The sequence below is a fragment of the Hevea brasiliensis genome, chromosome 14 (assembly GCF_030052815.1).
Source record: "Hevea brasiliensis isolate MT/VB/25A 57/8 chromosome 14, ASM3005281v1, whole genome shotgun sequence".
NCBI lineage: Eukaryota > Viridiplantae > Streptophyta > Magnoliopsida > Malpighiales > Euphorbiaceae > Hevea > Hevea brasiliensis.
The window spans coordinates 14,959,558-14,973,757 of record NC_079506.1 but is presented as its reverse complement, the minus strand read 5'-3'; the positions used below and the strand labels follow the sequence as shown (position 1 = coordinate 14,973,757).

The window sequence follows — 14,200 nt, the reverse complement described above, 5'->3', positions numbered from 1 at the left end:
ATAGGATAAAATACTTTTTATTTTCCTTCCTCCTACTATTTTCCCTTCTCTTTCCAAACAAAGAAAAGTGAGAATACTTTCTTATTTTTCACAGCTTATTTTCCTTTCCTCTCACTTTCCTTACGTCCAAACATAGGGTAAGAGAACTAGATGATTAAATTGGTCCAATGATAAAAAGCTATTTTTTAAAATTTTATTTAAAAATCTTAATTTTACTAATATTATCTCATTATTCAAATTATTAGATTGGATTCTTATCGATATTTTTTAGTAAATGAATTGTAAACTTTACAGTAATTTTTTAGTAAGATTACTGATTAAGAAAGTGTTAGGTTTGGTTAATTGTTTTTAACTTTTTGATTTAAATAATATTTTTTTTAACTTATAAGCTAATTTAAAAATAAGTAATTAATAGTTGATAAAGTTATTTAAAATTAATTTTTAAATAATTTAAGTGTTTAGTTAAAAAGTGTTTAAAAGAAATTTAATATTTCAAATGATAAAAAATAATGTATCATTGAATGTTATGGTTAATAAGATGAAGATGGTATATATATTTTTAAAAATTATTAGAATAATATAATTTTTTATTCAGTTAAAATATAATTTTAAAATAAGTAGATAAGTCATAAATAAGGCTAACTTATTTATGACTTTTAACTTCTTTTAAATAATTTTTTTATAAATTATAAGCATGATCAAATATTAATGTACCTGCGACTTTTTACTTATAAGTAAGTTTAATTGACTTATAATTAAATCAAACCAAACACTTTTTAAAATTAAAAGAATCTCCCCTCTTGTAAACTTATTTTTTTCACTAAAAGAATCATATAATATCCAGTTTTTCCCAAACAAAATATTCAAATCTAATTTTCAACTAATATATATTTATTCAGATTTTATTTTCACACTTATAATATGTAAAAGTTTTATTTGATTTATTGTGAGTATTAAAATAAAAATTGAAAGGTGTTGGTGAATGTGGTGTGGTTAAGGTAGGACCTCATGTGTGATTGTGAATTAATAAAAAAAAATTAAACACAATTGTTAAAATTATAAATTTGTAATAAAATTAAAATAATAATTAATTTTAATAAAATAATTATTTTATTAATTTAAAAAAAATTAATTTTTTATCTTAAAAAAAAAATAAATGATAATTTTTGACATTTTAATAATCAAGTTATAAAATATCTTAAAACGAAATATACCTAATTTTCTAGCTAAAAGTAATAAGCACGATTAATCCTATGTGATCATATTGCGTCTCAAAACTTTTTTTTTTTCAAGGATTTTGAATCCGGCCGGTTAGAGTAGGTGAAAATAGAGTATTTAAAATTTTAATATTTAACTAAAATTAAATCAAAATTTAATTAATATATATTTATTTCATTATTTTTATTCGTTGTTTAAGTTTCCATACAATAATTAAAATTTTATTGGTAATTATTAAAAAAATATAATCATATTTGGGGGTGAGCACTATTTGTTTTGAGCCAAGTAAATTGAATCGAATCACCTTAATTGGTTAATTTGGTTCAATTTTAAGTTAATTCAGTTTAGTTTAGTTATTTATTTTGATTCGGTTTAATTTTAAAGAGAAAAAATTGATTGAATCGAACCAAATTAAATTGAATTACTTTATTAATTTTTAAATTAATTTATTTTTATAACAAATTTATGTATTATATGTATTTTTATACATATATGTATTTAATTGTATTTTTCCAACAACTTAAAAATCAAGTCTAAATAAAAAACCAATTAAAACTAAAAAAATCAATCAATTTGAACTAAACCAAATTAGGGTGGTTCGATTTTTTGTGCATTTCAATTTGATTTGATTTTTAAAATATAGTAATTTAGTTAATTCGATTTTGACAATTTAATTTAGTTCAGTTTGATTTGAACCAAATGTTCGTAAATTTTTTTTTTATTGGTCGTGCAGTTTATGTGAATTTTTTTTTTTTTTGTACTCACCTAATAAAGTATGTTTGAGTACTTGAGAGGTCACAATATTCAATTTTAACTTCTAGGCTTTTGATATCTTTCTTTTGTCCCATTTTTCGATTTCCATATGTCGCCGGCTTAAAAATATTTGAATGTCACTTAATCCAAACTTTTTGTTAAAATATCTTATAAATGTTAAGATATGGTCTTTCTTATTTACACTCAATTTATTATAAATTTAAGGAGATGTTACATAATACAATGGTGATTTCATGTCAGCATTTAATATGGGATGACAAATCAATTATAAAATAATAATTAAACATAAAATAGTAGTTATTATTTGAAAAAAAATATTTTTAATATATGGATAAAACTGAATTTTATAAGACCTATTATAATTTAATTGTTATTCTATGATTGGCTTGTCATTTCATTTATGGTCAGATTCACGTATTAAATATATAGATCTTATATATTTATATCGTGGGTTAATAGTAAATCGAGTGTAGATAATAATTTTTCCTTTTTAGCTCGGTGTTTTGGTCAGCTCATTTTAATTCAATTAACATCTTTTAGAAAGTTCAATTTTAATTTAATTTAATAAAAAATAATCAATTAATTTATCTAATTTATTACCTATGTTTTGTTAATTTTGTGAATTTTTATAAAATACAATGTATAAATTTTAGAACTTATAGAAGGCACGAATAAGAATACAAAAATTAAAAAAAAAAAAAAAGCCTAAACCGATAAATTAATTAAACTGCATTAAAATTTTTTATTAGATAATCATATTATAAATATTTTTAATATATTTTTAATCTTATTTAATTGAAATAACTCAATTTAAGAACTTTAAATTTGTAAGAAGTATTGAAATTTTATTTACTTAATTAGTATATTTTTTAACTTCTTGATAAGTTAAGATTTCTATTTTCTTATAAAAAAAATAATTTATAACAAATTTTTACTAATTCAATCTAATTTTTCAATTATAACTGATTTTTCCGGGCGCTAACAAACGTCCGCTTAGGCCCAAGAAGAAAGAGGCAATAATTTGCATTGTTGCGACGTGTGCCTACACAATTATTGATTTATTATAGAAGATATAACAATACTATAAAAGAGCAGCGGCCAACACTAAGCTGTCTCACAACTCGAGAAAAAAATGGAGTCCATCTGCAGTTTTCTTGTTTGCTCAGGCCTGTTCTTGGCCATAGCTATGATTCTATGCCTCAAAGGGAAAAATTTGGGACGTAGAACCAAGAAACTGCCTCCAGGGCCTCCAGGATGGCCAATCATAGGCAATATTTTCGATCTTGGAACTGAGCCACACCGAGCTCTACAGGAGCTTAAGTTGAAGTATGGACCTGTTCTCAGGCTAAGACTAGGATCCATGGACACAGTAGTGATCCAGTCAGCGAAGGCAGCGGCACAGTTGCTCAAGAATCATGACGCCAGCTTCTGTGACCGCAAGCCTCTTGATGTATTCACTTGTCATAACTATCGAGATGGGTCACTTGCTGTTGGCCGTTTTAGCCCCTACTGGCGCACGGTTAGGCGTCTTTGTTCGGTGGAAATGATGACCGTCAAGCGAATCAATGATACAGCCTCCATTCGGCGGAAGTGCATCGACCAGATGATAAGGTAACGCTGATTCTTGAATCTTATCTTACAGATATCGTATTCTTGTATCAACTTATAGTCTTATAACTCGATATAACTGAGCCTGAACTTGTTAGACCTTTGTTTAGTCTAAATATTGCCTTCTTAATTATGACCTCTGATTTGGGTCGCTCAATCATGAAGAGTTTTTGTCCTTTCTTGTTTAGCTCAACCGAAACTCGAATTTAAGATTGTATAATAAAATAAAATTTATTGATGTTAATTATAAAGATCAACTACTTCTGAAAATCGCTTGAAAAAAAAAAAAATTAGACTCGTTTGACTCACAAAATAATCTGTTTGTGGGGGAAAGTGTTTTATGAAAAAATGAATTATTTTCTATGACATTAAAAATAGTAAGAAAATCATTAGTGAAAAACACTAAGTGAAAAGAAAAAAATAACTAAAGATATTAATTGATCAATCTGATGAAAAAAAAAAACCGAAGCAGTGAGGAAAATGACTTCTTAATCTTGAAACAAGAAGTTATTTCCAAGTTTGAAGAGCATTTTTCGAGAAAATGATTTTCTTACAGTGTTTTATTTTTTTTATTCTCAAACAATAAAAAAATATGAAAAATATTTTTCAGAAAAGCACTTTTCGAAAATACAGCTTTAAAAATCTCTAATTTAAACACTTGAAATTGAGTTTGAATTTTTAATATGGTTTTAAAGTAAATTCTACACTCTTTATTATGCGTATTAGGAAATGGTATTAAAGATTACTCAGACGATTTAACATATAATTAAATGTAATAATGAGTCTTTCACAATATTTTTAATTTGAGTTCAGAGATTATGTTAGAGATTAGTATGTCAATTTAATATATAATTAAATGATTTTTATTTTTTTATTCCCAAACAACAAAAAATATAAAAATTATTTTATAGAAAAATATTGTTTGTGAAATAAACGATACTTTAAAAATCCCTAACTTAAACGCTTGAAATTAAGTTTGAACTTTTAACATGGTATTAAAGTAAATTTTACACTCTTCATTATGTGTATTAGGAAATGGTATTAGAGATTAGTGAGAAGGTCTAACATATAATTAAATGTTGAAATTAGCTTGTGTCAATTGATTAATAACAAGTCTTTCACAATATCTTCAATTCAAGTTCAGATATCATGTTAGAAATTAGTATATCGATTTAACATATAATTAAATGATGAAATTAGATTCAAATATTGCATATGCTATATCATTGTTGTTGATGTTGTGGTTTTTATTGAATTTATTAATTATATCACAGCAATTCATATATATAAAATTGTTTCAATAGGAATATTGAAGATGATACAGCAGCTGCAAATGCAAGGGGAGAGTCAGGGGTAGTGAATTTACCCCACTATCTCTTTCTAATGGCATTCAATGTAACACCCCTAATTGCATAGCCTGGTATATTTCACTATTCCGGTGATCGGTATCGGTCCAGACAATTAAGAGAATTAGAACCACACTTAAGACAATTAGATAAGCCATAAACACAAATAATTAGTAATTGTCAATTAGTTAAGTATAAATAAGAAAAACAGAATAGAAGTAGTTAAACGAGCTGAGAGTCACAGCGATAGATGACCTTCTTGGGAATGACTGCGAAGTCGATTTAAACTCAAATTTCGAACCGTAAAATGTGACGCCGCGGTCCTTAGGACCATTACGAACACAGTGGAAAAGAGAAAATCAAGAAAAAGAATTGTTAAGCCAGTCAAATAATCAGGTCAGGGAGCCGGAAGAAATATTGAATTATTTGCAAACCGGGTTAAACTGGCGAGGGGCAATTTGATCAATTGACCCCGAGAGCTGACTCCTGACCTAACTGTCAAATACAATCAGAGAAAAAAAAATTTCGGAGTTGGGAATTAAATTAAAGAACTAATAGAAAAATAAATAGAAAAAAAAAGGAAAATGAAAAAGTTAAAAAGGTAATGACATCATGTGGTGACATAAGCATGATGCCATAAATATTAGAATTAATATATTTAATTAATTTGATTTTTGGGTCTTCCATAAGGATAAAAGTCATAAATGAAAAAAAAAATAGCGAAAGTCTTCTTCTTCTTCCCATTGTGCCGCCTCACTCTCCCTCACTTCATCCTCCATGAAAGCTCATCTTTGAGCTTGAAAAACCAAAATTCTCTCCATAGAAAATTATTCTACCATGGTTAAAGCTTGTTTTGGCAACTAGAAGAGGTGATTGAAAGAGCAAAGAAAAAGAAAAAGGAAGAGAATTGAAGAATTGGACATCAAAGATTGAGGTTAGTGATTTAAGTTGCAAAATCAGTTTATTAGTTGTGTTTATAGTTTAATTAACTTAGAAATAAACTTAAAATGAAATGAAATTAATTATTGGAGGACTAAACATGGATTTTGATCAGCTAGGGTTTGATGTGGTAGTGCATGAATTTGATTGGATTATAAGTGTAGGCAAGCTTATATGAATGTAGAGGTGATGTTGAGATACTTGGATTTGGTTAAATGTAATTACTAGTGTAGTTAGGGTTTTGGACATTTAAGGTTTAGAGACAAAAATGTGAGAAATTGGTAAATGATGTCTTTGACCTAGTTTGAAGTGGGAAATGGTCAATAGTGACCAAATGAAGTGTGTTGGAAGTGTTGGAGTTGAGATCAAATTCGGATTGAGTGTGGTCATGCTGCTGACAGCATGACCAAGGTCCCTTTGAGGGACCAAAAATGAAAATTTATAAGTCCAATTGGTATGAGACCAATTGGGAATGAAAATAGACACTAAATGACACAATTTTCATTCAGGAAGCATGCCCAAAAAGTAACCAAAACCTAGTGAACAAATTGAACAAACTTGAAAAATCTCAGTCTGCCGTGGACAAACTGACCACATTTGGCCATAACTTGAGCTAGGCAAGTCTAAATGACCTAAAATTTTACCAATGGATAGATGAGATATAGACCTAAAACTTTCATGAAGAATACAAACCCAAATTATGTCATTAACCAAGCCATTTGGCCACCCAAATTTGGTGACCTAAAACTGCCAGAACCAAAATTTGCCCATAAATCTGGGTTAAGGCCAATCCGGCAGCTATGGTTCAAATGGCTATAACTTGAGCTACAAAACTCCAATTAGAGTGATTAAAAAAGGAGAATAAACTTAATACAATAGGGAACATTTTCTATGAAGAAAATTTTATCAAATTCTAACAGTAAAATGACCAATGAAATAGTGCAACTCAAGACACCAAAACTGAAAATTTGCAAATTTGCCTAAAAGACTTAGAATTTGAGTAAACAACCAAAACCAACAAATTTAGTGACCAAAATGTGGTACGTGGGTGAAGTTGGAATTCACATACCTATTAAGCCTTAGAAAGTCAACAAATTGACTTGAATAGTATCATGAATAGTAACTCCAAAATGAAAATTTATAAGAATATTAGTTTAAGCATATTTGAGCTAGAATTAAGTATTTACGAATTAATTATTAGATTTATTGTGAAATAAGATACTGAAACACTATTTATAAATTTTGTGTTTCAGCTGAAAAAGACCCGAAAGGTATAAGGGACTGAGTCAAGGCCTAGAGGCGACTCACTTCAGGTTTGTGTACAATAAACTTAAAATTCTTTGTTTTTACTTGACAATTCTTGAAATAAATGTTGTGAATAATTTTGATTGTTATGGCTTTGAAAATATAATTTGAAAAATAGTGTGTTGCCTACTTTATAAATGAAAAATTTAGAATGAAATATGATTTGTGAATTATATAAAATATTTGAATAACTTGATTTAAATTGTTTTTAATTCACACTTGGCATGACAATATTAATATGTTCCTCCTCCACTTGTGGGGTGAGTTTGATATTTGATCAATTTCCTCCCTCTCTGGCTTTCCAGTCTGAGGGGCGAGTATGGATGAGTACTCATTAGCTAGCTAGCCACCTCCCTCATTGATTTCGATTAGTTGGGTGAGTATGCCTTGTCGTGATGTACACACGACATGTTCAAAAATTTTGTGTCATGTCTTAAGTTGTGTTATTGTTTGGCAACACTATGTTTATTAAATTGTTTGATCAAGTTTTGTTATATTAAGCTTTGAAAATTATGATTTGTTATAGATGTGATTTGAGAAAAAAATTATGAAATGCGATTATGAGATTTTTGAATGATGATTTGTTCATAAATGTTTTATATTATGCATTTTATGCTTTATTGTGCACCACTGAGTATTTATATACTCAGCGATAGCTTTAACTTGCTATCACAGATAGTGAAAAAGACGTAGCAGCAGAGCGAACTGCTACAGTTAGAGAGGAGCACAATTGAAGAATTTTTGTGTACGGATATTTGTCTATATCCTGGTAGTTTAGTTTGATGTAAATATGATAGTATGCATATGTATCTCTGTAATTTGAGCAGTTGTACAGATAAAATTGTAATGACATTATTTTTGAGATTTTACATCTGTAAATTAACTTATGATTGTAAATTAATGATTTAAAATGCAATGTGCATGAGTTATGAAATGTTTTGAGATATTCATTCTTGATTTGAAATTTGGATTTTAAATTGAAGTGTTGCTATTGCGGTTGATTTGAAGTTTGGTGGTTGCAAATGGAGTTGTGATTAAGAAATATATTGGGAGTGTTTCTATTTTCAGGTTTTGAAGAACTGTTTTCTCAAAATACAGATGACACTCTGCCGAAATTTTTGTAAAAATTGCGGAGATTTTAAATATCCAAAAATTTGATTTATGTTTGGACTCTAAATGAAGGTTTTTAATATTTGAAAAAAAAAATTTACCCACCAATTTCAAAATGAACGAAAATTATTTTAAAATCCCTTGTAGTATATTTAATGGGTTACCGGTAAGTGAAGTACTGTAATTTATCAGGTGTACTATGGGAACATGTTACATCTTACGAGGAGTAGGGTGTGACATTCAACGTAATTGGTAACCTCATGCTCTCAAGAGACCTTTTGCTGGGTCAGAGACTACAAGTGCAGCAACAGAATGGGCTATGGCAGAGTTACTTCGTAAACCTGAAGCCATGAGAAAGGTTAAAGAAGAACTCAATGAGGTTGTTGGAGAGAATAGAAATGTTGAAGAGAGTGACATAGAGAAATTGCCATATTTGCAAGCTGTTGTAAAGGAAGCACTTCGGTTACATCCCTCAGTTCCTTTACTCGTTCCAAAAAACACAATGCAAGACACAAATTTCATGGGGTACCATATAGCCAAAGATACTCAAGTTTTTGTGAATGCTTGGGCAATAGGAAGAGACCCAGATTCTTGGGAAGATCCTTTGACCTTTAAGCCTGAGAGGTTTTTAGGTTCAAACATTGACTACAAGGGGCAAAATTTTGAGTTGATTCCATTTGGATCAGGGCGGAGGATTTGTATAGGTATGTTATTGGCACAACGAGTACTTCTCCTTAGTCTAGCATCTTTAATTCACTGTTTTGATTGGGAACTTGACAAGGATTCAACCCCTGAGATCTTAGATATGAGAGAAAAGATTGGAATGAGTGTGAAAAAACTTGTACCTCTGAATGTGATACCCAAGAGACGTCCGAAGATGATGGCTGACTAATAATACTCTCAACTTAATCAGCGTGGTAAGTTCACTTTTCAATTTAGATGAAGTCTTAAATTTAAATTTTATTTTGTTTTTTAAAAAATCCATCTAGATACTATATGGTTGTGTGATGTATTGTATGGATTAAAATAACTATGATGTAGTTTGAGTTTAATATCATTACACTCAAATTCTTGATATTGTTGTTGAATTTTTATGATAGAGTTAGATCACTCTACATATTTCTATCATACTAATACATGGAAAGGCACATGACTATAATACTATGAAAAAACGCTCAATTCAATTAAAAAAAATCTAAGATTTAAAAATTTTTAATTTAAATTATTAAGTGTTTATCACATCCACCAAATTTGTGAAAAAAAAAAAACTCGAAGAAGTTAAAATTGATTTGGTGGAAGAAGAAAAATGAAGATGGTGGAAGGTCGAGTGGGACCAAGCTTGAACGCAGATTGAGGAAGTAGCAGAAATAGTGAAGTTAGAGAGAGAGAGCTAGCTTCCAAGGGCCATAACTGTGATTTTGGCAGCGATAGAGCAAGTCGGAGTACCAGGACACTGACGGTGATGCAAACAAAGCTAGGTGAGATAGATCGATAATAGCGATAGGACTTGATGCTTTGAAGCTTTTATTTATGCGTGTTATAATAAGTATGTAAATTTAAAATACACATTATCATACAATCATATAATATATAAAATTTACATGATTCGATCATAAAATCTATAATTATAAAGGAAAAAGATCCATTCATTATCATGAAAGCAAAATATAATACTTTTAAATCTCTAATTTAGTATGTTTTTTAATATTTTACTAGTCTGTTATAAAAAATAAAATATTACTATATTTATTTCAATTCGCTATTATTATAGGCCTCACTTTTTTTATTTAAATTGAATTGCAGCGCAAAATTTTAGAGTTGAATTAAAATTTTATTTCATAAAAAGATATATTCAAAATTTAAGTTACATCAGTTATTGATTCGCTAGCAAGTGGGCGACACTATTATACTTACCACAAAGAAGCGCAATTAATGGTGGTGTCAATGTCGACATGGGAAGTGGAGAGAGACTAATATAATTTTTTTTAATTATTAAAAGGTTAATATATATTATTTAAATAAAAAAATTAGTTAATAAATTATAATAATTAAAAAGGAAATTTCTATCTAAATTTAATTTAATATGAATTATTATATATAATGAAATTCACATATAAAATAGAGAAAACCTCATTTATCAACTATAAATTAAATTTAGATAAAATTTTTCTTAAATCTTAGAAATTAAATTGTAGGTCTCTAATAAATAAAGATTAATAGCATTTTTATTTTTTATTTTTGTTATTTTTGCTCGTGAAAGAAAGCTTTCATTTAAAGCAGGCAGCAAATACGGCCCACCGTTCATTGAGAAAATGCTAAAAACCTCATCATTAAGAACTTCTATTTTCGTCTATTGAATGGGCCTCGAGAAACCATCGAAGTGTAGACGGGTTTGATCCTTCAGGTGAATCAGGTCTTCGGCTCTTTGCCTCCCTGCGCCCCCCTCTCTGTCACTCACTGTCTCTCCCTGCTGCAACTCTACATTCCAACACTTTTCTTGTATCACAATCCTGAATCTGGTTTTTATTTACAATATTCAGATCATTTCTCTGTTCTTTTGTCATTCCTCTGTCGTATTGTTTACTGCATTTCTCACCCTCTCTTCTCAATTTAAAATCTGGTCCTTTTTAAAATTTGATTTTAAATTGTGTAGTTTAAACGACCACAATTGACCTTTATAATCATTTTCAGATTCTGGGTTGTTCTTTAGCCTTGAAAAAATTATGTGGGCAAGTGTAAGACGAAAAGTTCTTACTGGCAGCAAGTCTGCTTCTTTGGTCGGTTGTGAAAGTTCTTTCTTTTGTTTGAGTTTATTTGCTGTTTCTACGTATGTAGCCTTCAAAGCCTATATTATTCTATTTAAGACATGACTGTGGTTTTATTGAACTCAAGTTTACTTGTCTGCGTTTTCTTTAAAATAGGTTTTAGAACGGTCATTTCTTGGTACTCAATCTAATTTGGCATTATCATCACGATCTTACTCTATCGCCTTGAAGGAGGTAACGAAGCTTGATGTCTCTTGCTCTATGTGTTTTCAAATTATAGCTTGTATTGTTATGTGTAATTTTAATTCTTGCTAGTTTTATTTATACTTGTTCAGATGCTGCCAAGAAGATCAAACAACTCACAATATGTTGATTCCCATGGTTATCTAAGTAAGTATAACGTGGATGATATTTTGGATTTGCCTATTTGATTAAGGTTTTTATTTAGGCATGTGCTAACACCATTGTCTTTGTGGGTTTCTTTGAATTTCCTGTTTTTACAGGATTTCCAGTTGGTTAAAGTCCTGTAAGGTCAGCTTTGTCTTGCTATTTCTTTTTCTATGTTACTTTTTCCATGGCATATGCATACACATTGCTTTGTGATTCATAAAAAACTTCTACCTAAAATGGTTGTTCTTATTTCACTTTCTTCGATACATTTTAGGCAATCGTCTGTTTTTCTTAAACAAATTTAAAGATAATAAGAGTGCAAAGAAGTGTGATGCCTATAGCATATTTTGGCAAGATTGAAAAGCCTGTCATTTTCTATGCATTGAGCTTGCTTGTCTTGTCAAATTTCATTGTTGTCTATCATATTGCATTAACGTTCTCTGTTCTACCACAGGGAAGTTATCTCATGTTTCAGAGTGGATCCTTCCATTTCTATACTGAGCAAGGCATTTTCTTCAGACAGGCCTAAAACGTCTATTTCACCGTCAAAATCTTCAGCAACAGAATGTCAACTGCCTCCTAATGAAGGGGCAAGAAGGGTAAGAGTAAGTGTCGTGAACTGGGCTATTCTTTTTTTTTTTTTTTTTCCATAAAGAAATTCCTTTAAGTAGTTTCTTTGAGGGCTTTGATGCATTCAGGTTGTAAACTTATTGTTCTTGTTCTTACTTTTCTTCCCTACCTCTTATCTTATCTGAAAGGAATCCTGCTAATGCTACTTTCAAATTTGCCACTTGTGTTATTGCAGCTAAAAAGGCATGTTGCAACAAGGCTTCCTTTCGTTGATGCATTCCTCTTGAAGATGAAGAAGGAAAAAGTTCTACTTGCTAACAAGAAAATTTGGTCACATCGTTCTGTTATTATACCTGAATTTGTGGGTTACGCAGTACGAATTTACAATGGAAGAACATTTGTTCATTACACACGAAGCCGAAGTCTCTTTAGAGTAAGTACAACAGTAGGAAAAACGAAGGGAAAAAAAAAGGCTAAAGTGCAAATGGTATGAAAAGGAAATCTTAGTTTTTTAGGACTTTATATGAACTAAGTCAAATCTGCTTGCTGATAATGACTGAAGGTTCCAAATCTTCTTGTGTTATCTTCTTAGTCTCTTTAAGAATTAAGAAATAACTCTACAAAACATGAATCGACCATATTTCCTTTCATCATCTGAACCATCTTGGACTAGTTTTTTGTGATTGAAATTTGTAAGGAAACGTAAATTTCTTTTACCAGGACCTATGAGGATGTAAATTTTTACGATTGATCATTCTCCTTAGTTCAATAAGAAAGCATATTCTCTGGATAAAGAGTAAAGAGCATTTGGAGATGCTCATTTGGAGTTTGAAATTTTCTGGCAGGGTGATTAGATTAAATTTGACGAATAAAGTGAGGGGGAGTAGCCTTCCAAATTGTTTTCCTTGAGCAAGGCAGGCTTCCTTGTAAAAAGGTTTGTGTCTATGTATGCAAAACAGATATCGAAAGGTTTAAATTATCTCCATGAGAGAAATGTTGTTCACAGGGAAGTCAAATGTGCTAACATATGTCAAATGTGCTAACATATGTATTAGTGGATGAGAATGGATGTGTGAAAATTGCTGATTTTGGATTGACAAGTCACCTTATTTAGTGCTTTTATTGAGTCCAGCAAGTTGACTCCATACTGAATGGCTCCTGAAGTTTTTAATTGAAAGAGAGCAGAAGGGTATAAGCTTCGAAGCTGATATATGGAGCCTATGCAATGTGTTGGAGATGTTAACCAGAAAAACTACATATATATATATATCCAGCAATGCATGCAAGTTGATCAGAAAGATCGTCCCTCTGCTGCTAAGCTTTTAGAGCATCCAATTTGTAAACAGATCAACTTCCAATATAGAACAATTGTGCTAATTTCAGCTTGGCTTATAAAATAAATATATAATCACACATTATTCGTTGAATATTATAATTAATATGAAAGTCTATAAGTGTTGTCCCAAAATAGTCCAAGAGGGGGGTGAATTGGACTTTAACAATTTTTCGGCCCTTGCTTGTAGCCTAATGAAAAATTGTGGCTTTGTTCAACTAGGTGCTTATCTAAATAAAATGAAAGTAATATGTACTTCAACAATGTGTTCCTAAGTTGCAATTCAAGCCTCAATCAATGTATATGACAATAACTAACAAAGCATGCATCATACAATGTATAACTAATTTCTCAACTCACTCAATAAGTCCACAAATTTATCAATTCAATCTATTTAACCAACATTCAATATAATGTATAACAAGAAAAATTTAAATTGCACAAGAGTAAATAGGTCAAGGTTAGAGAGATCAAACACAATGATTTTTATAGTGGTTCGGCTTAACTAGCCTACATCCACTCTCTCAAAGAACCCTCTTTGAGTCTTCTCTCCACTATTTGCTCTTTTGAAGGCAAGAGACCAAAAGCCTTTACAACTTTTCAACACCAAGCTTTCACCAAGGTAGCTTGAAACCTTCACAAGTGCTATCACAAGCACTTTCTCTCTCAAGCTTCAATAGGTGCTTGTACAACCTCTCTTAAATGCAATTCAATATTTTAACACTCACTCTTACTCGATACAAATCAAACTATAAAGAAGAGATGAGTTGATTTGCCAATGGAAGCTCAAAATCTTTAAAGCTCTTGAATGAAAGCAATAAATGAAAAATCAATGTTGGAGT

General features: G+C 30.0%; 1 protein-coding gene and 1 non-coding gene across 3 annotated transcripts; both read left to right on the top strand.

Annotated features, from left to right (window-relative positions):
* The first annotated feature begins 3,124 nt into the window (after positions 1-3,124).
* LOC131172796 (iridoid oxidase-like) lies at positions 3,125-9,212 on the top strand. The gene is made up of 3 exons (XM_058134319.1): positions 3,125-3,603; positions 4,905-4,995; positions 8,572-9,212. The coding sequence occupies exons 1-3, from the start codon at positions 3,125-3,127 to the stop codon at positions 9,190-9,192; spliced, it is 1,191 nt and encodes a 396-aa protein (XP_057990302.1). The 3' UTR covers positions 9,193-9,212.
* Positions 9,213-10,622: 1,410 nt separating this feature from the next.
* LOC110646441 (uncharacterized) lies at positions 10,623-12,859 on the top strand. 2 transcript variants are annotated; one of them, XR_009143441.1, is made up of 6 exons: positions 10,623-10,704; positions 11,222-11,299; positions 11,401-11,455; positions 11,569-11,596; positions 11,910-12,060; positions 12,261-12,859. It is a non-coding gene; the product is annotated as an uncharacterized LOC110646441 (transcript). The 2 variants fall into 2 exon arrangements; XR_009143440.1 differs by having other exon boundaries at positions 10,626-11,299.
* The last annotated feature ends 1,341 nt before the right edge of the window (positions 12,860-14,200 follow it).